This window comes from Thamnophis elegans, chromosome 10 (assembly GCF_009769535.1).
Source record: "Thamnophis elegans isolate rThaEle1 chromosome 10, rThaEle1.pri, whole genome shotgun sequence".
Taxonomy (NCBI): domain Eukaryota; kingdom Metazoa; phylum Chordata; class Lepidosauria; order Squamata; family Colubridae; genus Thamnophis; species Thamnophis elegans.
In genome coordinates, this window is record NC_045550.1 from 14,575,257 (window position 1) to 14,600,076 (window position 24,820).

General features: G+C 36.5%; 1 protein-coding gene across 8 annotated transcripts in view; it reads left to right on the forward strand.

Moving 5' to 3' along the window:
* ABLIM1 (actin binding LIM protein 1) overlaps positions 1-24,820 on the forward strand; it is a 215,442-nt gene that overhangs the window by 178,492 nt on the left and 12,130 nt on the right. For 4 of the 8 annotated variants that reach the window (XM_032224836.1, XM_032224835.1, XM_032224830.1 and 1 more), the window contains exons 12-17: positions 380-415; positions 963-1,092; positions 13,918-13,965; positions 19,173-19,319; positions 22,280-22,374; positions 22,475-22,571. In XM_032224836.1, coding sequence (XP_032080727.1) covers positions 380-415; positions 963-1,092; positions 13,918-13,965; positions 19,173-19,319; positions 22,280-22,374; positions 22,475-22,571 — 553 coding nt within the window. Of the gene's footprint in view, positions 1-379; positions 416-962; positions 1,093-9,536; positions 9,642-13,917; positions 13,966-19,172; positions 19,320-22,279; positions 22,375-22,474; positions 22,572-24,820 lie in introns of all 8 variants that reach the window. The other 4 variants (XM_032224837.1, XM_032224831.1, XM_032224832.1 and 1 more) reach the window with 4 other exon arrangements.

Genomic DNA, 24,820 nt, shown 5'->3' on the forward strand with positions numbered 1-24,820 from the left:
CTTTGTCCAAGAAATGTCAAAATACTTATTCGTCTTTCTCTTTATAAATTTACAGTCAAAATGGAGTCTTTTTAAGTAGGACTTCAGTATCACATGTATTTGGTAAATTTCTAATAAAATTTCAAAATCACTGAAAGATAAAGCCCATCACTGAATGAAATAATTGCTACAATTATTTATGAAACTTTGATCAGATTAAGCACAAATTAGCATACTTTTGACCTTAAACTCAAGCAGTTTCTTAACTCCATAAATCTGACTCTCAGAATTGGATTAAACAATCTTTCTCATGAAATTATCAATTATCTGTCATTGATTTGATACAACAGATTTCACCAAAATGTCTTACATGTAATCTCCTTTCTGCTATGTCTTTCAGTCACCAAGGACACTCTCTCCAACTCCATCTGCAGAAGTAAGTTACAATCAAACATTCTGTAATCTTGTTAAATTGATGGTATGATGGTGTGATAATTGTTTTTGTAAAAGAGATGAAGCCCCTCCCAATTCTATTTGCTGATTGTCCTGTTAACAGTACTTGCATCACAAAAGGATTGCAAGATAAATGCTTCCTTATAAAATCTAGCTTGGTATTTTATGATCTAGTACAGTGTTTCTCAACCTTAGCCACTTGAAGATGTCTGGACTTCAACTCCCAGCATTCCCCAGCCAGCATTCGCTGTCTGGGGAATTCTGGGAGTTGAAGTCCAAACATCTTCAAGTAGCCAAGGTTGAGAAACACTGATCTAGTATGATACAAGTGGAGAAGTATTTTTGGAATTACATACTGCATCTATTAAACTTGAGTAGAAGGTACAGCATAAGTAGAAGGACATCTATGGAGATTCTCAGTCATCCAGGTCACGGTTGTCCAGTTGCTTCTTGAAAAAGCTCCTTCGGGATAAGTAGAAGGAATTTTATCAGATCATCTCCTATAATACATAAAATAATATTTTCTCCAGGGTTATCAGGATATGCGAGAACGAATGATGCACCGGTCAACCAGTCAGGGGTCCATTGGTTCCCCTGTATACAGTCGCCATAGCTACACTCCCACCATGTCCCGCTCGCCTCAGCATTTCCACAGACCAGGTAAGGCTAATGAAACCATAGAACCAAATTTTAGAAACTACCATTCTTCATTCTTTAACTTTTAGAATCTCTAGGAGAGGGATCTACTTCTTTCAATTTCGAAGATATTTATTCATTATAGAAGTGTGTTTCCTTTTCTTTCTCACTTTTTGTTAAGTGGATCTTTATTCTAGAATAGGGTATATCTGCTAATTAGAAATTAAACAATTTTCTGAAATGGATTATGTTATTTGAGGCAATAATTAATGAGGAAAACATGTAAAACTACATTTATCTAGTTTCTTTCACCAGCAAATAATTCTGAATTTTAAGTTATGGACATTTTTTAATTAAGTCAGGGTTTCTGATTTTTTGAATAGTTCTTAATGTAACTTTTGCTCGTTTAATGAAAATGTAAAACCATTTCTTTTTTTAAAATGTCTTTATTAAACTCTAGGGGAAGGAAGTTACAGGTTATTTTAAAAGAGGAAATAAATGTTTTTTAAAAACTTGCCAGGAATTATTTTCACTGCTGAAATGCTAAACATACATACAGAAGTAAAACAATCCCTGAGTCAAAGTCAGTTTCAGGTGACCTTGGTAATGTTATGAAAGTTGCCTATCTTTGCCTTTTTCTGTGATTTGTTTTTTCAATTATCTAATTTAGTGATCAGTACTGGACGACCTAAACAATCTCTCATCCAAGTGTTATTAGAGTCACTTTTGTTTGGCTTTCACCACTTGCCAAAGTCATATAGGTACTGCCACCTTGATTCCATTAATTATCTTCTATGACATCTAGGCTTTTCCCACCCGAACTATTCAGCATCAATATTAGTTTGGCAATTTGTTAATATACACTATGTCAGCGATGGCGTACCTTTTTTGACTTGCGTGTCATAAGTGGGAGGAGCACAGGGGGTTCGTGTGCAGGCGTGCCGCACCCATAATGCAATGGCGCCCCCCCAGTGCACAATGCGTGCACTAAAGGCACAACCCCCCCCCCCATTTTTGCATCCCTTTTTTCACCCTCCACAGGCTCCAGAGGCTTTATAGGAGCCTGGGGAGGGTGAAAACAGCCTCCCTGCCCCCCGGAAGCCCCCCAGAGGCTTCTGGAGGCTTCCCTGAAGCCTCTGGAGCAGTTCAAAACGACCCTCTGAGCAAACCGGAAGTCACTTCCGGTTTGCTCGGAGGATTGTTTTGAGCGCTCCGAAGGCTTCAGGGACCTGCAGGAGACTTCCCTGAAACCTCCAGAGCAGTCAAAATGACCCTCCGAGCAAAGAGAAAGTCTGTTCCTGAACTTCCGGTTTGCCCATAGGGCCAGTTTTTTGCACTCTGGAGGCTTCAGGGAAGTTAATGAAGCCTCCGGAGGGTGTCCGGCGGGGGGAGGCTCTTTTTGCCCTCCCCAGGCTCCTATAAAGCCTTTGGAAACTGGAGAGGGCGAAAAATGGCTTTAAAAAAGGGTGAACTCAGCTGCCAGCGCGCACATGCGCACTGGCCAGCTGATAGGGCAGCGCCTCATGTGCCCTGACAAATGGCTCCGCTTGCCACCTGCGGCACGCATGCCATAGGTTCGCCATCACTGCACTATGTTAATACTGAGAACCCATTTGATATTTAACGAGCTTTAAAACTAATATAACAATATAAAGTTAATACTTTTTGAAAGATTTTAAAATTTTGATATCATAGGAAGTCAGTTGGTATGATCAGCAGTTTATAGAGACTCAGATTTTATTATTTTTCCAGATTTTTCTTCTGATAAACCAAGTGAAAATTTATAATGATTAGAACTTACATTCTATTTTTAAAATGATTCTACTCTAGTGTTTATACTATATTAAATGTTTTCATTAGGAAAAAAACATTATTGTGGGAATTATTTGTTTGATTTATATGGCCACGTATTTGCTAAGCAGCTATAATTTTTCTTCTAAAGTTAGAAGATATATTAGCACAATATATAACAAAAAACTAAGCTTTTATTTGTAACTTTTTGGTCCAGTACTTCCCATATAATTGTTCCTTGAAAATAAGTTAAAAATGAGAGTTGCATGAATGCCAGTTCCACCCTATTTTTTGTATATAAGGAAATATGGATTTAACTTGAAATGAAGGAATATTCGATGTAAATTTGATTTTTCCACATTTCTTTGTATGAATTTTTCCTGCAGTAAGAAACCTCTTTCATTTACTTTGTATAGTCCTCAGATTCCTACTTATGACCGCTTGTCCCTGTGTTTCCCTCAGCCTCCAACCACTTTTTCCTGCTTCTGTCTTATTTGGTCTTCTCTTTTCTTTGTTTCTGCTTTGTCCTGCTTCACGAATCCTTGCTGCTGCAGAGCTGCTGTCTAATGGTGTGCAGCGGTTAGCCCTCCTACGCACTAATAGTCCAATCTCTACCCACAATGATTCCCGCCCCTACTCCCCTTTCCGACACCACTTCATTCCCTATGTCAAAGGTAAGGAGACAGGCCATTCAAGCTAGTGTCCAAATGACTGGAGATTTATTAGCATTCTAGGAAGCTAATAAGCCACATCTCCATAAAATGGCTGTCCACTCCGTGGTCCCAGCATGCTCAGATTTTCGTCATAATGATTATGCAAGACCTGGCATATCTTCTTTTCTTTGAGAAAGTATGCCCTTTCTAAGGGTCCTCCATAGATGAAGTGGTCCTGAGTAAAGATTTCTTAAGAAAATGTGACTGTCTGAAAACTGAGATATTTATCATTTTGCGAGATTAATTTGGAAACAGTTGTAGTAAATTAATCTCTCTTTTCAAACACACTGACATGACTCACATTTTCCTAATCTTAAAGTCCCAGACCACATACTAATTATGCATGAATTTTAGGGGTATCTTGCATATATACCAGCTTCCAATATAGGTTTACATATATGTATGTACATATGTCTAAAAGAATAGTTTCCTAGTTTCCTAAGTCTCCAAAAACATTATTTCAAACATTTGGGATGGATGCTATGTTTAAATGTGTCCTTTCATCCCATGCACTTGCCTTTTGAATATAATGTAGCATGCTTATTTTGCAAATTTAAAACACTAATGTAGAAAGGTGCTTTACATTTCGTCCATAACAATTGTCAGTGATTCTCTGGAATTTCAGAAAAGAGGGTTTTTTAAAAACTCTACTTGCAAGTTCTAAAAGGAAATCTGTGAACTTGTTTATGGAAAATATGTATTCTAATACAAAACCACGGCTTTTCACACAGTGATGTGATGATCAGTTGATACAACATTTTGTCATCTGAGACTGATATAATATTTTAACTTATTGTACAACTACATTCTGAGAATTCTCTTATTCTTTTCCAGTTGTCTTGCTCCATCTACCAGTTTGAGCTTCATGTTCATAAACCTAGTTCTCCTTAATGGCTCTTGCGTCACCTAGTTCCTGTATTCAGCATTACTTACTCAGGAATGGTTAAACAGTAGAATTGGCTTAATTAATAAAAGAGAAGCAAATTTCAAATGCAGCCTTATCAAGCATGCTTAACCTTCCAAAAGCAATATATATATATATGTACAGTATGTATACATAGATCTCAATTTCCTATTTATGCTAGTATAAAATACAATTGCAACTTTTGTTTTCATTTTGTTTCAGTCATGAGGTCCCTTAAAAACAGAGGCACAGCTCATATTTGCATGCACTTGATGCATAAATTCTAGTTCTACATTTCCATTTTTATCTCATACTTTTCAAGACATTCTCCTTCCTACTGTCTCTTTTAAATCTGTCATGGCAAAGCTTCAAGATCACTTCATAGCTACCATTTTCTAAAAAATAAATCTATCTAGAAGACTGAATTTGTGATTTGGGTTGATATTTCAAATTCAGGAAGTGGGGAAGTAAATACGGGGGAATTAGGTGGAATCAAATTGGGATTCTTTCACCAATGAAAGATCTTCATTAGTGGAACAATGTCCTATCATACCTTCTAAATCTAGTCATGTATCCTGGAATATTTCTGCCTTCCTAATTCATGGATGTAAAAAAATCTGGTGGAAAATCACTGCGGGTTATGTATGTCATAATTATTTCAAAAAATTGTGAGAATGTGTGTGATCATCAGTGACTATTATTTTTTTCATTTTTCAGTCCATACTCATTGGCAGCTTCAACTTCGGCTGCTTGGAAGCTTGCTACTGCACATTGTTAATTGTAATGGTTATGAACCTAGTCTTTTTTTCATTCAGTGCTTTCATAATACTAATATAGCATATCCCCAAATATAAGGAGTTTTTCTTTCTAGGAATTCTTTTCAAAAAGAAAAGAAAAGCTCACTAAATGAGAAATAGGATGCTATCAATAGCCAATACAATACAATACAATACAATAGCAGGCTTGGAAGGGACCTTGGAAGTCTTCTAGTCCAACTCCCTGCTGGAGGCAAGCTGTTCCACTGATTAATTGTTCTAACTTTCTTAAGGCCATTAGGATACATATTTGGTCGCTAGATGATCTTTGCTAATACTGAAAAAAAATAACAGAATATTCACTTGTTTATTACCCCAGAAGTGTTGGGGAGGTAGGATCCATGTTCTTTCCAGATACTTTCAAATGAGAAACAACTACTGCTGAATTGGTATCATCAAACCTATGATCAATGATACTAAGCAGCAGATTATCTAAGAAATAGATTCCTCCAAATGATTTCCCTGCAGCTCATGATATTAGAACAGGAAATATTAATACTGCTTTATTACCAAGCACTTAATGACACTCTGTTGCTCTTGTTTTAGAAGTTCTGCTTTGGACTTTCTGTTTCCATTTACTGCTTCTCGTGTTAATTTATCTCTTCATTTGCATCTTTCTGTACATACTTTAAATTGAAGTACAATATTCCAAAATATGCAGTGTGCTGTTCTAATTAAAGAGATATGTGTGTGCTTCCTGGACAGATCCCCATAATAGTGGAATCAATTCTGTGTCACTTCCACTGTGAACTTGAAACCAAAATTATTTTAGCATAGTTGTGGGACATATCAAAAGGTGTAATATTTAGATTATGCAGTTTTTCTAAATGTAGTTAAAGAATGAGAAATATTAGTTCCTTACCCCATCAAGCTCAACCTTTTGTAGAAGAATATCATCTTGAAGGAAACCAAATGTATCATGTTAGTCCAGGGTTCATGATTTCTAATCTTAGAAAACTTGTGATAAAAAGTGTGATGATGCTTGAACCATCCTGGAGGGTTTTGTTTTTAGTGCTGGGCCATGGACCTAATTACACCTATCTGGACTCTTTGTATACTTGGATATGAAATAACATCATAGTTTACTGAGTAGCTCCAAGAAATAAAGCAACATAGGGATGTCTTGAGAACTGCTGGAGGAAGACAGAGTGAAGCCAAGCACAGAGGAGTACCTACATCAGGACTTGCTTGTATCAATAAAGGTAGCAAAACATATGTATATCTCCATCTTTATTGGATCTACAGATGACTGCCAATAAGCTCTGTTTCAGGTAATCAAGTCCTCTTGAGTAAGGAAGAGCTGGGGGAGCCCCAGCAGGGCTACTGTGAAAAATATTTTTGTCATCTAACAGACAACGTTGTTCATCTTTGCTGTGAGTTGGACTCTGAAAGTGACATTTCAAAGACATATATGAGCCTTGTTTTACAGTTAGTTGGATCTAAGGAAATAGATAGGGGTCTTGTGTTGTCAGCTTTGCCCCCTGTGTTCTGGACCCATGCCACTTCTGGTTGATTAAGTCCTCTTGGGAAGTGGCATGCAGGTGGGTAGAAACAGTAGTTAATGCCTCTTTGTGAGAGGGGATTGTACTGCCTCCCTTAAAGGGAATGCTGGCGTGCCCCTTTCTCAAAAGGCCATCCTTGAATTCAGTGGTTCATTCAGTCTCCAACCTTCCCTTTTTAGTGATGGTTGTTAAGATGCTAGTTGGCATACAGATACAAAGGGCCCTGGATGAAGCACATTATCTGAACTCATTTCAGTCTAGAATAAGGTCAGGGCACTGAAATGGCGTTGGTTATACTGGTCAATAATTTTTGAAAAGCTCAGGATAAGGTGGTACAACCATTGTGGCATTCCTGGACTTCTCAATGTCTTTCAATACCATCAAAAATGACAGTCATCTAGATTTCACGGATGGGAGTGAGAGATATTGTGTTATAGTGATTCTTCTCCTTCTTCTATGGCTGTTTCCAATCAGTGTTGGTTCTTTCTCAGACTTGCATTATGGGTGCCTTAGAGCTCAAGTCTTTTGCCTCTTCTTTAATATCTATGTGAAATTGCTGGGAGAGATCATCTGCTCTACCTGCACCTGCAAGCTATAACAGTCTGGATGAGAAGAGCCAGCTTCAACTTATACCTGGCAAGAGGGTGTGGCCCTGGGTTTCAACCCTCCCAGGTGATATTACATCTTTGACTTTGAATGAGGCCCATGACTTTGGATGGGCTGAGGTGAGTCCTCCTAGACTCATGGTTTCTGCTTGAGGAACAGGTTGCCACCAGGGCTAGGCGTGTGTGTGTGGGGGGGACTTGTGTAGATTTATCTAGTGCACCAATTGCCCTCCCTTTTGGTCTTACTCATGGTCACTCATGACTTGATCACTTCCCATTTGGATTAGAGCAGTACATAATACATGTGGCTTCTCTTGAAGACTGGAACTTTCACTTGGTCCAAAATGTGCAGGCATATGCAGGTTTATCCATGTTGCACCCTTGTTGTGTGAGCTGCACTGGCTCCCAATTTCCTTCTGGATATAATTAAAATGCTGGTTCTTTTCTTTAAAACCCTAAAAAATCAGGTTCTAAGATGGCCTCTCCCCAAGTTTGGGTAAAGTGGGCATACTCCTAGTCCCTACCCTTAAATGTTGCCATTTTATGGACATAGGAAATGTATCTTCTACAAGGCATCTGTCTTATAGAACACCTTTCCCATTGAGGTTTGGCAGGCCTCCATCCTTTTAGGCTTCCTAAAAGCACCTAAGATTTGCCTCCCCACCCCCAAGTCCTTGGATAGCATGGGATTAACAAGAAGATCTTTTAGTGGACTGCATGTAAAAGTGTAACTATAGTGACAAGTTTTGATGTTTGTGGTTTTAATATTTTTATTGCACACATGTTATTTTAATTGATGGTGGTAAGCCGCCCAGGGGTTAGTACAAGATAAACTATATAAATATTTTAAATAAATGAATGCCTGCAGAATCCTGTTGCAAGCCAAAATTTGGGGACTTTATTATTTGCAGTAATCTTCCTGAAGAGAAGGATCTCTTTCATGTAGCCAGTTATGAAATCCAAACATGCTTGGAATCAAAGAAGATATTACTCATTCGTCATTTTGTATCTATACTTTGGAAATGGATAACTGCGTCACTGGAATTAGCCATGCAGTTGGTAGGAGAGGAAGGCTAGTTATGCATTTCTTTCCCATAGCTTTAAAAACTGCCACTCAAACATTTTCTCGTTCTTCTTTCTGTCACACTTTTTTAGCTAACCTTATCATTTGGCAAAGTGAGAAGCTAACCAAGTGGTTGACTTGGCTATCTTAAATGGATAATACCTATATAGACATAGATATAGATCTATATCTATATCTTCAATTCTGGGAGTTGAAGTCCACAAGTCTTAAAGTTGCCAAGTTTGGGAACCACTGATATAGATGAACAGATATTTCCAGTAACATTGAGGCATCTTTGTCTCTTATCATTATCTCTGTCCCTCTGTAAAATAGGTTTGAGATATTTTCCACTTTAAGTGCTAATCCCTGTGTCCTGCCATGACATGGAAAGGGAGCAGAAAGATTCAAAGCTTTTACTCTTCTGTCTCAGGCAAAAAGAAATGTTTGGGCCAGCTTTGTTTCCCCAGAAGCTTATCTGGAGATGATTCTTCAACTGAAGGAAAAGCATCTCCAATGAGAAGTAATGTGGTTTAAATTAATAAGAAATGAACAACTGTACCCAGACATTAACTGGAATAACTTGTAGCCTCTTTGTTCATTTTTCATGTGTGATCATTTTAAGTATGGAGCTTCTTTTGCATGAGAATTAACTGAAAAGCTGACTTGATTTGCATTTTATCTAGCAATAATTTTGCCAAAAGCTGTTACTTATATATTGAAATCCAGTAATTCCAGTTGTCTTTTTCCATTCCTTTTCACATCTCATTCATGTAATTTAAATGCATGGTACCTTTATGCATGCTATTGATAACGAATGAATGAATGAGTGAATGAATGAATGAATGAATGCAAGTTGCCAAATTCCAGCCTAAGGCGAATGACTCCTTTAATATGTAATAGCAGTGCCTTACAATACTAGCCACATTACTTAACTCTCCTGTATATATTTTTGTTTGTTTTTCCTTCTCTGGTTTCCCCTTGCCATTGGCTTTTGGTTGGGTTTTGACTTATGCCTGCTTCTTTACTGCTCTCTTTGTTTTGTTGTTTGTTTGTTTTTCCATTCTCCTCATTGGAGGCAATGAGCCGTCCAGCGGTCGGAATTCCCCTGCCCCTTATCGGCCTGACAGTCGCCCTCTAACACCAACTTACGCTCAGGTCCCTAAACATTTCCATGTTCCAGGTAGGAGTGGCATTGTGTGTCTTGGTGTCTTGTCCGAGTGTAGACTGTAGTAGCCTTTGTAACCCTTTGTTTTTGTTTCCATCGCTGCATGCTGTTTAGTTGTTTTGAACTTGGGATATACCCTGAACTGCTTTGAGATCCAGACTTGTTTGCTTAATTTGGAACAATTAAAAAATGCTGGATATGGGGATATTTTTAGTTATAAAGTTAACATTTCTCCATATCATAACATTGATAAAACAGTGATACACAGTGGTTTAGTTTAGTGCAAGGCCCTAACGTTTTTTTCTTGTTTGTCTCAGAGTTATACCATGTTAATATTGTGTAATATTTTTAAACAAAGGATAAAATATAGGTTGCAGTCGTAAGCATACGAAAGAAATTAAACATTATCAGCTTTTCTTATATATTTTCAAAAGAAAACTTAAGAAAAGTGAAAGGAAGAATTTACATGAACATCATCTCAATTTAAATTAATTATTAAATTAGTCTTATGTATATGTCCATATCATACAGCACAATTGATTGATTTAGAAAAATATATAATTAATACTACATAGTGGTATAAAGAGACAAAACATCGAAATAGGCCCCTGCTGAAAATCCCATGGCAACAGAATGCTTTATAAATATCGAAATGGAGGTAAGTTCTTCATACCTTTGTAAAATTTGAAAAAGAAGGGATATCCTTCATTCTTATGGTATTAGTTTTTTTGTTATCATTGGTACGTGCAATATCCATTTTGTTTGTCTTCTGATTAGTAACCACACAATTGGTACATACTTTAAAAATAACAGGAGTCTTTCAATAAAAACTCTCAAATTAATAGAGAGATACCATTTTCTAAAAGAGAGCTACTGTAGTGCCCCAATCACACCCAATGATTCAGTGTGGGACTTGAACACTTCCTCTCCATAGGACTTAATACTTTCTGTGATTTGTCATTCTCAGACATAGATGGGACATGTAGATGCCAAAATACCTTTCCATTTAGTTATGATGTGTTGACATTCTAAATTTGTATAATTCCCTCTACCTTTGTATACTTAATTTACTATAACCCAAATTAAGTATTTATTAATTATTTATAAATTATATTTTAGGCATATTATTTAAATGTCAGTTAAATGGAAGAGATTCCTTGGTCAGCATGTTACTTTTCTCATTATTCCAATAATCCCTAAAAGGAAAACTGGCATGTTGGCATAACTATGGAGCACCCGTGGCACATGGCAGCAGTGATCAGTTTTCTGATATTTCCCATTTCTCACTTTTCACTGCAATTTGTTGCCCTTTCACTTAGAACTGTTGTCCCTTTGTGGGTCAATGAGGAGAGCTATAAAACCATGGGTCACTTTAGTTACTTTAGCCAAACATAGACCTGGTGTGTAATATGTGGATATTGTACTCCAAAATGTTAACAGAATAGGACAAAAATATGGATTGTTTGCAATTTAAATTAATGAAATTAATGAAGTATATTTAGTACCTAAAACTGTGGGAGAGCATATAAACCTGGAGCTCATGGCATGGATCATGCTTTCAAATGATAGTGTATCATGGTGTAGCGTAGAAGGGTTTTAGAATACAAATGGAATTAACCTTTTTTAAATTACATCTTGGATGTTCGCAATTCCAATAGTTTTCTTTCCACTATAGAGCACTCTTTCAAGAATGCACATCTCAGATGATTGGAGTCAAAAACCAAATGAACCCAACAGCCAATGTTTCTAGTAATACAACCTAATTTTCAATCTTGTGTACATTTTATATGGCTATTACAATACTATACAATATAAATTGCTGATACTGGGAATGTTTTTAGAGACTGTCATAGTAGAACAAAAAGTATTTTTTTTGAAGAATAAAATTATTTGCTAGCATATAATAGAATAACAGAATTGAAAGGGTTCAACCCCTGATCAAACAGGAAACCTAATATAATTTCAGATAAATGGTTGTCCAATCTTTTCTTAAAAACCTCCAGTGTTGTAACAGCTTCTGGAGACAAGTTGTTTCACTGATTAATTGTTCTAACTGTCAAGAAATTTCTCCTAGTTGCGTCTCTTCTTGATTAGTTTCCATGCATTGCTTCTTGTTCTGCCTTCAGGTGCTTTGGTGAATAAGTTGACCACCTCTTCTTTATGGTAACCCCTTAGATATTGGAACATATTATTTATCTAAAGTTCCTTAAATGAAGAAAACTATCCATTATGTACCATTCCCTAGATCAGTGATGGTGAACCTTTTAGACACCGAGTGCCCAAATTGCGCACATGTGCATGCCCAAACTTAAAGATGTGTGTGCGAACACACATGTGTGCATGTGCAGACATGCAAAAATGCATGAATGTGCGCATGCGCAACAGAGACCCTGTTTCATTGTTTGCAGGGAAACAGAAGCTCACAAAAGAAACGCCACAGAGATCTGACCTAGGGCGACAACATGCATGCCAGCAGATAGGGCTCTGTGTGCTACCTCTGGCACATGTGCTATAGGTTCGCCATCATGGCCCTAGATGTACATACTAAATATGCAGCATGAAGTGATCCTGTTACACATGGCAAATTGTTGTGTCACAGAGCAATCTTGTTTCAATGGATTTAGAAGAGAGAAATGTCAATCCCTTTAGGGCAGTGTCTCAATCTGTGGGTCAGGATCCCTTTCACAGGGGTCGCCTAAGACCATCGGAAAACACATATTTCCTATAGTCTTAGGAACCGAGACACCAACTTTATGGTTGTGGGTCACCACAACATGAGGAACTGTATTAAAGGGTTGCGGCATTGGGAAGGTTGAGAACCACTGCTTTAGGGACATTTGCTATTAAATATGTCAAATATATCTTTTCTAGCGATTACTATATGATTCTTTCAGCACAGAAATAGAGCAACTTGCCACAGAACATTTAACTTCACAATCATCAACTTCCAGTGCACACTTAGGGTTCTCCAAAACTGGCTATGTGATTTCTAGCCAATGCTACTGCTTAATCCCTTGAGGGTTGTTGTGGGGCGGGTGGGGAGGGATGAAAGAAAGACTGTTATGCTAGCTCCTATGAGCTCTTATAAAAAAATTAGGAATCTTATAAATAAAAGAATAAATAAGATTGTGGCATTGTTTAGCAAAGAAAAAAGATGCAACCTGATAAGGAGAAATCATTTTAAAATCTCGGGAATACGCATTTAATGATTGCTCTTAGCTGTTAACACATTTTTTTTCCATTTCCAAGTTTTTGATTGGCCGTGTTAATTAATTTGCAATAAACTGTCTAATATAAGAGTGATATACCATATAATGCCTATAAATACCTGCTTTCAGCTCTTTGTAGTCATATGCATACTTAGAAATAAACTACATTGAACACAGCGGTTCTTACTTCTGTGTAAGTGTGTATAAGAATGATAAGGAATGGACTCAATAGTACTCCCATTTTTCTCTGGCTCGTGAATAAACATACGTAGATGATAAGATTTCTTAACCCAAATATGATTTTGGTTTTAAAGCATATTTTCTAAGAATCTTGTCTTAACAGCAATTATTAGCATTCTTGTTTTTCTATATTTTCAGCAGAATATGGAGTTTTCCTTTTATAGCCAAACTTGTTTTTCTTTAAAAACATTCCTATTTAAAACTATTAGAATTTGGAACTTTGAAAATACTGATTTGCCATAAAATTCCCAGAAAAGGTGCATAACTTTTTGAAATATAAGCTGGCCCAGACCTAGCAACATGGCAAAAACATTTTCTAAAGTGCCATATAGTCTTGAAGAAAATAACTCTAGTTCAAAAGGGAACTCCAGAAGCAATTTCTGAAACTTTATATAAATGCACATCATTAATGTCTGTGGTTGGAGTACAAATGGAGCTTCTTTGGCCAGGTTTCCCAGTTGATATGGTGAGCTATGTTCTCTGCAAATTATTCTTCTCTCCAAACAAGGCACCTTCATTAATTTCCCTTGAAATCTTTATCCCACCAACAACCCACTAAAATACAAACAGAAAGGCTAACACTCAGAGACATCCCATGTGGCCAGTCGTGTGTCAAAATTTCTTATCATGTGTCTGTGATATTTTTCTACATTTGTGTGAATTTGGGTTTCTTTCATAAGATACTTAGCAGTTTTGTGTCATGGTTTTTCAGTTCATGTGCCAAGTCCTTGATTTAAAACATCCATTCATTTTATGTTGTTGTTGTTTTTCTTCCCTGTGTAATTATTAAAAATGTAAAATTGTTCACATTTTTCTGCTTTTTTTTTTTTTTTTTTTTACAGATCAAGGGATCAATATTTATAGAAAACCACCCATCTACAAACAGCATGGTAAACTTTATTCTTTCTGTCTTCAAAATGGGGTAATCAAATGATTGAATACTTATATGAACAATAAAATTCTTTTGTTCATAATGTTACATACAACACTAATTGATTGTTGCTTACTTTTAAAGTTAAAGTATTTTTCTTTTATTTTCTTTCTTTCTTTGTGTTGAGGTAAATAAATTAGATTTAAATGATGTAGGTTACATAATATGCCTCTCTGTTTTAGCTTGCCATTTGCTACAGCAGATGAATTCATTATATTATTTCTTTATACAGGACCCTCTTTGTCATAAAATGTATGTTGGTGCTCATTTCAATATTTCAAACTGGCTTTATTTTTTTTAAATGATAATATAAGAAGTTGTTTTTAAACCAACCCCAGAAACTGAAAATGCCTGATTGCCACAATAAAATCTGTGTAGCAGGAATAGGATTGACCTACAATGAGTGACATACAATCAGTTATTAAGCTCTGTGGTTCAACAGAACCAAACTTGGTCCAACAGTTTGATCTCTATATTAGCTTGCTTTTTGTATTTCTCAATATGGTTATGACCAGTTAATAATATTTGAAGGGATAATCTCAGCCAAAACCTTAAAATAGTACTGGCTAATTCAGAAGCATTTACTGCACACACATTTCCTTGCTACTGCAGTTTTTATTGCTATATTTCTAATGACATGTTTGTTTAATTTACATGTATTTTATTTATTCCTGAAGATTTTTGACCCCAAGGACCATATTTGTTGCCAGTTTGGAGACCACGTGGACCAATTCTCTTAAAAAGACATAAGGGTGTCTGGTTGTGGTTCTTCTTTCTGAACTCTCATCTGTTAACTTCACCTGGTTACACAGACTACCTGAGAAAGCAAGCTAGTTCAAACTGACCTTGAACTAGTTTCAGAACCATTCCTCTGATTTGAGGGAGTGTATTGCAATAGAAGAAGTGTTGGCAAAATGACCGATTCTTGGCCAAATTTATTCTCTATCCTCCCTACTGTGTCTTGCTGTGCTTGACCTAACTTAAAGGGTAACTAATAAGAATCTCTGCTAAGTTGAAGCCAAGCACCAACTCACAAAAGGCAGTCAATTTGTACATATGCCAAGTATAGGAATAGCTATATACAGTAAGATATGCTTATAAGAAATAAACAAATAGAGTAAATCAACGAAGGATTTCTCATGCTTTTATTTTAGAAAAAAGAATATATTTTATTAGAATCACATGTAATAGAAAACCTAAAATACCTAATCTAGCTTTATTCTGAGTAAATGAAAGAAAGATATAGCCTTCTAACCCACAAGGCGCCTAGTATGATATCATACCTAGTATGGTATTCCATTACCAGAATTGTGAGAGAGAGAACAAAAATGAGAATCCTCAGAATGCCAGTCTAATCAGTTATAGGCATGGTATTTAATGCCCAAAATGGAATGACCAATATAAAGTTTCCATAAATAAATGTTCCATAAAAACATTAAAGGCAAACCAAATTCTATGAACATTGAAGGCCCCTTCCCCCCAGAACATAGAATACAACAAGACTTGTTTGCTTGAAAGCAAATATTGATTATTATGTTGCATTTATATTACAGTGTCATATTATTTTAAAATTTTAACCCTGTCATTTCACCTTTTCTTAATGTTATTTTTATTTCTTTATGATTTTATTGTATCATCTCATCTCCCATTTACTTGTGAATATTTTACCACTGAACTCATCCATTTCAATATGTAAGTATTGTTTGAAATCGTGCCTTTGTAGTATCAAACAATAAGCCAAGGTAGCTGTTTTTTATCCATTAGAACTAGATTGGACAGTTGCTCTCAAAGTAGCTTTGTGTACCTGGCACACATGAAACCTCGAAGGGAAGGAATGAAAACATGCTGGCAATTCATGGTTCAGGTTCATCATTTAGCATATCATGGCTGCAAAGACATGAAAATAGAATTTTTGATTTCCCAGAAGTCAAGATTCCAGAACAACCAGGAATTTTGTTTCTCTTGCAATACAGCTTTCTTCTTTGCAGCCATTTCAACAAATATGTAAACGGTCAGCTGCATGCACAATTGAAGCGTAGTGGGGCTTTGAAGAGAAAGTTCAGTGGGAAAAATAATTATTCACTAACAAGACAACAACCCTCCCACAATTCTATACAATAACGTTCATTTTAACTCATTTTTTTTAACAAGTCTTAAATTTTTACAGATGGTGGGGAAAAATGTTGTAGAAGTCCAGCAGAGTTGCAGAAGCCATATTTTGAATTGGTTGCTATTATTGCAATTTTGCATGTTTTTAAAAGTCCATTTATTTAAATTGCCTTGGATATAAATCTCTGTAATGAGAAGGACTGATCATATTTTAAAAGTGTCTGCCAGAGAGGCTAGGCAAAGTTTCCCATTCTCTTGTTAAAGCTTGTTTAAAAACCATAGCATTGAAGTAGCACATTTTTTTGCAATGGATTTAAAAGCTTTATTCACTTTAACAGACGTACTAACTTTATTGTTTAAATAAGTTTAATTTGTTCAAGTGCTATAAATCATTTCTGATGCAAGTATGCTTCCAGAGATCTTGCTTACACGTTCAAAAAAAGGTCTCTGTGTTTTAAATGTCTGACATCTGAAAATATGTTGATTTATCATTTTTTAAAATCCCGTTTGTTCCCATATGATGGAACTATTCTATTTTGAGTTTTTATTAGATGCTTTTTATTCCCCCCCCCCCATACTTCTTGCATATTACAACAAGTGTTAGAAACTTGGTTAAATTTTTAGGATTTTTTTCAATTTTGTGCATTGAATATATCAGGTAGTCCGCAACTTATGACCATAATTAGGAACTTAGGTCACTAAGAAATGCAGTCATTATATGAGACACACCTGATTTTACTATCTTATTTGCCATGGTTGTTAAGCATATCACCGCAGTCATTAAGCAAATCTGGCTTTTCCATTGATTTTGCTTGTTGGAAGCCTCCTGTGCAAATCACAAATCCCATGATTCTAGGATACTGTAAATGCATGCAGTTGCTAAGTGCCAAAATTTAGATTGTGTGAGTACAGATACACTGTGATGGTTGATAGTATAACGACCAGCTGTAAGCTATTTTTTCCAGTACTGTCATAACTTAACAGCCATTAAACAAATTGCCATAAGCACTATCTATATAGCAACAACAATATGCTGACCTTACCATAATTGAGGTTCATCTCACGGTGATGCTCCCTTATAGATAGTCACAGCCCAACTTCATCTTCAGTTTATTGCTTCTAAATAGTTCAATAGATTTTGAATGAAATTTGTGTTGTTTGAGTGAATCCTGAGATATAAAAGATAAAAAGTTAAAATGAAAATAGATAGGCAAATGCTGATATAAACTCTAGAAGTTCTCACCGAACATTTTCAGTGACATAAATAAATGAATATTTTTCAGTTATGTCTCTATAGCTCTGGATTTATCAGAAATTGTTTATTAATTAGTTGATCAGGAAATGATATAGAAAGGTTGAATATACTGTTATATTCCTTATACAAAGAAAAAAATGCTGTTATTGTCATTATTATTATATTAAAATTTCCTATATAGAGCTTCTGTTATTCTAGTAAACTTGCATATTGCCAACCATTCAAAAGCTGTATACAGACCTAGCATTATTTACATAATTGGACTGAAAATAGCCAATTTTCTCTACTGGACTCCGCCTAGGGATATCTACTTTTCTGAATTTGTTGCTAGCTCTACACATTGTAAATTGCCACTATTTTAAATGTGCCTTTATTGGTAGTGCTCAACTTATGACTGCATTTGGAAGCAGAATTTCAATTGCTAAATAACATGATCGTTAAGCAAGTTATCATGTGACCATACCCAATTTTATGAGCTTTTTTAATCATGGTTGTTAAGTAAACCACTGTGGTCATTACACAAATCATATGGTCATTATATCGGTCACGTCATTGTTAAGTGAATCCAATTTTCCCCATTGAGTTTATTTCTTGGAAGCCAACTGGTCACAAATAGCAATCATAGCAATACATAGTTTGCACTGTGGATGCAAACTAGTAAATGTGACCATGGGAATAGTGCAGTGGCTGAAACTTCAAGAAGGGATGATCAGTCACTTTCAGTGCCATCATACCATCAAAATGCCTTTACCTGAATGGTCAAAAGTCAGTGTCTAAAGAGATTCTCAGTCATCCAGGTCATGGTTGTCCCAAAGATGCTTTTTCAAGAGGCAATTGGACATTCTGATTTTTTTTCCTTGAAGACATTTTGTTTTTTATCCAAGAAGCTTCTTCAGAGCTGAAGCTTCTTGGATCAGAAGCAAAACGTCTTCAAGGAAAAAAACAGTTGCCACTTGAAAAAGCAACTTTGGGTCAAAAGTCAAGGACTACCTGTATTATTGTACAGTGATGTGTGGAAACTTCAGCTGAAATGGGGAAGAGGAGTTAAGAGATTAGCTAGCCTGGAATCCCTGAAGCAGATGGACAATGACCCTTCCTAAACCCTGGAGAATTTATCTAGTTCTGTAGAGTGCAGATAATCTGGCAAGATTCTTGTAAATAGATGAATGATAATAAACATACCACTCTGATCAACTGTCAGTGTACCTATGGATACTATGCCTAACAGGTAACTGTATTTTAAATAGGGCCATAGAGACGATTGAAATCATAACTAGGCAAACTTTATCTATTTTGTTAGGAACTACATTCCTGCATGGGTAATTTGTCAAGACCCTAATTCTGCCAAGGATTCCACTTTTCCCCTGTACTTACATGTTCCTTTGTATGCCCCCCTACATGGTATTGTGAATGACTAGTTTGTTTATTCCAAGGAATATTTTATTTAAATGAATAAACATGTTTTATGAATGAAACAAAACATGAAGAACAAGACTTATGACAGAAGCAACTTTTGAATTATGGACCTCATTTACATTGAGTAGGAGGGAATGAGGCTCAGTCCAGGAGAGAAATGCTACTTTGGTTCTTGTGTTAATGCTTTATTTGTATGCACAATTGAAGTTCTCAGGAATGTCAGGAATTTACATATTACGGAAATTGGGACTTTATCTGTTACTAAAAGAGAATGTGAAAAATATGATTGTAAGAGACTTTGGAATATAATAGAACCATAGCATTAATCTAGGCCATAACAAAGCAATTTAATTGGCTAGTTTTAAGTTCCCCTAATTACCGTCTAGATGCAGCTGCTCTGGCAGCCCAGAACAAGTCTTTCGATGATATCATCAAGTCCTCCAAGTTCCCAGCAGCCCATGCTCCAGCACCCAACGAGATTCCAAAGATTGAGACAGAATACTGGCCAGGTCCTCCCTCACTTGCGGCTGTAGGTATGAAACAAGTGATATGGGTGAAAACCCATGCACAGCTTCCTGCTATCCATAAGTACATTGAGGCTGCAAAGCTTCTGATGAGGGCGTTGAACTTTTCTGCACTGACCGCTTGATCTCTTAGGAGAGTTATTCTAAGTATCTAGTTAATATTGGAGTTGTGGGGGGTAGTGTTACAAATTTTATAGGATTTGATGGCATCAGAATTATCTGTGTGGATCTCAGTCCCCAAAGTCTACATCGCAGAGGAGGGGATGCTTCAAGAATCTTCTCATTAGAAATCCCTTTCTCTGGAAGGATTCCCCAGAATCTTTAAGGGTTTTTTAGCACAGAAGGTTTTTTAAAAAAATAATAATCCCAAAGGTACTACCGAAGTGTGTGTAGTGCTCCTTGGTTACAACTTTTCATCAAAGTTGAGATTTGGTACCAGCGTTTACTTATTCCTTTACTTGTGTGACTCACCTACTTGCTTTCTCCTGGCATTCATAGATATTATTCCCTAAGGATACAGAGTGAAGCAGCCAGGTCAGCTTACAAATGCATTATACCTTCTCATGCATTATTCTGTTCACCTTCTGCTTCATTCAAGCAAGCAAGAAATGATCTGCCATCAGCTATGAATGCTGACATTGGAAGACAGAGTTCAGTGAATTCCTTAACCTTTTTGTCGCTTTCAGAAAAGGCAGCCTACTGCCAATATTGAAATACAAGTCCACGGCCAGGCCAGCCCTCTTCTCTTCTCTGAATGGGTGTGCGGTGTAGTCATTGCCACATGTTAAAACCAGGCTCTTTTGGCTTGTTAGACAGCATGAATAATAGCAAAGCTTATATGGCCCAATTGCATCATTTTTGTGCTTAACTTTATTTTCCATTCTGCCTGTCATTTTTCTAACTATTATTTTTAGACCCCATGTATTCCATGACACATTGTTTAAGTTTTATCACTCAGAGTTGGTTCCTACCTGTATAAATAAAAAATGATTAAGGAATTCAAAATGAGGTTATTTTGATGGACCAAATTCATTGTTTCTTCTGCTAGAATTAAATATCAGCTTCATGCAAGAAAAAGATAACATTTAGTGACATTTTATTTTAGCAGTATCCATTATAAATCTGAACATTTAAATATGGGTTAGGACATATTAGGGCATTATAATATAACTGAGGACAGAACTATTACATATGGCTAATTTTTCTTCTATTCAATTGTGTTCAATTCTGGGAACCTGCCAGTTTTCTTGGCAAGATTTTTGCGAAGTAGTTTGCCATTGCTTCCTTCCTAGGGCTGAGAGAAAATGACCAGCTCAAGGTCACCCAGCTGGTTTCATATATAAGGCAGAACCAGAACTCACAGTGTCCCAGTTTCTAATCTGATCCCTTAATCACTATACCAGACTGAATCTCATTACCATTTATTTACATTAGTTAAAATGATAAAGGAGTAGTACAGAGAATAGTATCAAATGATAAAAGGTGATTAAAAATTACTATCGGCAGTGTGTAGCTTACCATTAGTTTGTGTCAAGATCAGATTTGGGATGTCACAAAAGCAAAGTATGTGCATAATTATTTAAAGTATTATTTTTTTTAAAAAAAATCCAAATATGATAAAATGTCCTTTGTAGAATCTTCCATCTTTTATATCACAGTAATTTGATTGAGTTTGAAATTAGAATAAGTTGAGGACAGTTGCTGCTCCTTGTCATATAGTACATTATACTGAATTGACCAGAGGTGGGTTGCTCCCAGTTCATATCAGTTCAGCCAAACTGGTAGTGGTATTTTGGCCTGGTTCGCATAAGTGGCAGCGACCCAGGCTGGCCACGCCCCCAAACCAGTTCCCCGGTCGCTGCTGCCATTCCCGGAATGTTGTTTAGTAGTGCGCATGCGTGCGCAGTTCACTATAAATTGTTCTGTGTATGCACGAAGAATAGCAATAGCAATAGCAGTTAGACTTATATACCGGTTCATAGGGCTTTCAGCCCTCTCTAAGCGGTTTACAGAGTCAGCATATTGCCCCCACAGTCTGGGTCCTCATTTTACCCACCTCGGAAGGATGGAAGGCTGAGTCAACCTTGAGCTGGTGAGATTTGAACCGCCAAACTGCAGCTAACAGTCAGCTGAAGTGGCTGCGGTACTGCACTTTAACCACTGCGCCACCTCGGCTCCTAAAACACTTTACATTGAACTACGCATGCACAGCATGCGCCTGGCATGAGCACAAAGCGTGCACGAAGCGAACTGGTAGTAAAACCAGGAGCAGCTCACCTCTGGAATTCACCAACTTTGACCACAGTTCAGTAAATGAAGTTAGTACAGTTATCATGATAGATTGAGATTGTTAAAATCATATATTGATTTTACTATAACTAAAAGTAAGAGGAATTATATCAGCAACTAAGGATTTATGGTTTTCAAAAAAAAAAGGTATAGGATACCCTCTAGCCCCTCAGACTAATTTAGAATTTGAGACCAAATATATTTTAGTTCCTAAAATATCTTTAACAAAGCTGTTAAAATAGGGTTTTTAATAAACAAAGTCGAAAAATACTATGGGCCAAATTATGATTCTAATGTTGGAAATACAGTGAATAAATAGCTGTGACAAAAGTCTTCCCAGAAGTCTGGTCTCTATTTTTCCTCAACAGATTCCTCTTACTTAACAAAATTCTCAATATTAATCAGAATGTTACAAATTATGTTTTATATTCTGTAAAATTCTCAGTACATAACATTATGCACTTAATCATCCAAATGGTTTCATTTAATGTATTATTTAATTCAGAATCAGATTATTTGAGTAACACTGTTTTGAGACAGAATTGGTGGGTTATTTAGATATTTACTTAAGTATTTAGTTAATTTCTTCAACAATCAACTCAGAGGAAATAGTAGGTTGATTATTGCTCCTTATACCTATACTTGAAATAAGTAGTTTTTTTTACTGTGGCTTATGGAAGTAGGTTTTGATATGAGACGCCGATCCACTGGTAGAGATGAAGACCTAGAAGAACTTCAGAGGCGCCGACAGCTGCAGGAGGAACAGTTAATGAAGGTGGCTATCATCTGAATGTAAATTCTCTCTATGTGCCAAAATCTGCATGATGTGAATCTTTTTCTCTAACTTACTTTTTCCTTGAAATTCTCATTTGCAGCTAAACTCAGGCCTGGGGCAATTGATACTAAAAGAAGAGATGGAAAAGGAAAAGTCTTTACTTGCCAGCAGATGTTACGATTCTCCAGCTAATTCATGTAAGCAGCAAAATTAGAACAAACATAAAGGATTGTGGGACCTGATGAGCTAGGACAGTGGTTCCCAAACTTGGCAACTTTAAGACTTGGGGACTTCAACTCCCAGAATTCTCCAGCCAGCAGAGTCCCCAAGTCTTAAAGTTGCCAAGTTTGGGAACCACTAAGCTAGGACTACAGTTCTCTACTGTATTCACATAGCTGACAGCTGAGCTAATGACTTCAGTGAGATTTAGTTTTAATAGACCTTTATAGAGTTCTAATGTAAAAAGTTGATATTAAATCTGGTTAATATCAGCCTTATTATTATTGCAATTCAGTTTCTGATAATGCAAAACATGACCTCTAAATAATAACAAGGAAGTAGCTTTTGTCTGTAATGTGTTTACTGCCTATAACACTAGCTATTTCTCACAATGTATTAACAGGTGTTTTTAAATGAAGAGAGATTCCAAAAGCACATTTCACAGCATCTACTGAACAAATCCAGGAAAAGAAATGCCTAAAAACACCTGCTCCAATTATAGTTACAATTACACAAAAACTATTTCAATGCGCTAGGAAATCAGAATGTATTTTAATTTAAGACAGGATTTTGTAGCATCTTTAAAGTTAATAATTTCTCTGTAAATGATTGAGGATTGTTGTCTTTTTCTGTAGCAAACTAAAAATGCCCATAACTCCAAAACCTTATCCTACAGTGTTTATACATAATACAGATAATCACAATGCTGATTTTTTTTTGAAAAACACATCTGTATTACCGGTAGCTTCTAAAATAATATAAAAATCCTGTGGTATGTAGTGACTTCCAATAAATACCTTTCTAAGTTAGAATTAAATTTTGATCCCTGCTTTGGTCATCTCTGATGAAAAGCTTTTATTGACTTATTTTATAAGGGAAAATCTTCCCAGTACTAACTAAATATATATTTGCCACCAATCAGAAGCTGTTTTTTCTGCATCATTCAGAGCTCTCGTAAGGATCTTTTGAAGAACATGCACTTAACTTTCCCCATGTCTTTGAGATGGCCATAGTTAGGGAACTGTTACAGGGAATTGTATACTTAATCATGGCAGACACTGCATATGGTAACTGGTATTTAGTATTGGTATTTGGTATTTATTCGATTTGTAAGCCGCACTATTCCCCAAAGGGACTCAGGGCGGCTGAACAAAACCAGGGGAAGGGGAAAAACAAATACAAAAAGTAAGACAAACAGGACAGTGATACAACAGTTTAAAAAAGCACAGCAAGCACAGCAAATTCGAGTAGGGGGGGGGACTCATCCCCAGGCTTGCTGGGACAGCCAGGCCATAACGGCTGTCCGGAAGGCCTGAAGGGTGGCGAGTGTCCGAATCTCCATGGGGAGCTCGTTCCAAAGGGCTGGAGCAGCCACTATACTGCATATAGTAACGCATGTACTCACCATAACAACTTTATATAGGTAACTAGGAAGACTGGTTATGTATTTATATGCTGTATGCTGATGTTTAAGTTTCTTTTTTAAAGAAACAGGTCTTTGGGGTAAACTGATACATTTCAAAGAAAAAGCAAAGATATAATTACTGTTTGCTTATAGGAATTTTGTGTATGAGATGCATGCTTACATGCATGTATTTCAGAAGTGGGTGCCTACTGCTTCAGACTGCTTCGGCCGAGTAGGTAGTAACTTAGCCTGCCACGCCCCCGAACTGGTTCTATCGGCACCGCCAGAGGTGCTGCCATCTTGTTTTTTGCTTCTGTGCTGTGTAGCAGCAGCCAGAACCCATCCCTTATGTATTTTCATTATAATTTGGGGTGGGGTGGAGTTTGTGTCCTTTCCAGATCTCTAAAATATATTTTAAACATATTACGCCAGAAGACTCAGGGCCATGATAGTAACAAAACTAAAGAACGACAAGGATGATTATAGCTTTCATTCTGTCTGCATCAGATCACTTACTTCCAGACAACAATCTATAAAAATGATTCACTTCTGGGTATACAAATGTATCTTTGTGTATGATTACAGAGAACAGCCAATTCAAGGCTAATCTGAGACATAAATTTAGCAGATTGCTTTAAACAAGCTACTTTTTTTTAACCTCAGTCTCTGCCTCCAATTTGCACCATATGGAAACAATAGCAATCCTGGCTTGTAAATAACTACTGACATAAGAGCAGCATTTTGCTTGTTTAGTATGTGCAAGAAAATTAATTAGGAGAAAAAATGATGTTTTAAGCAATATGCATCAAAGACTCAGAATTT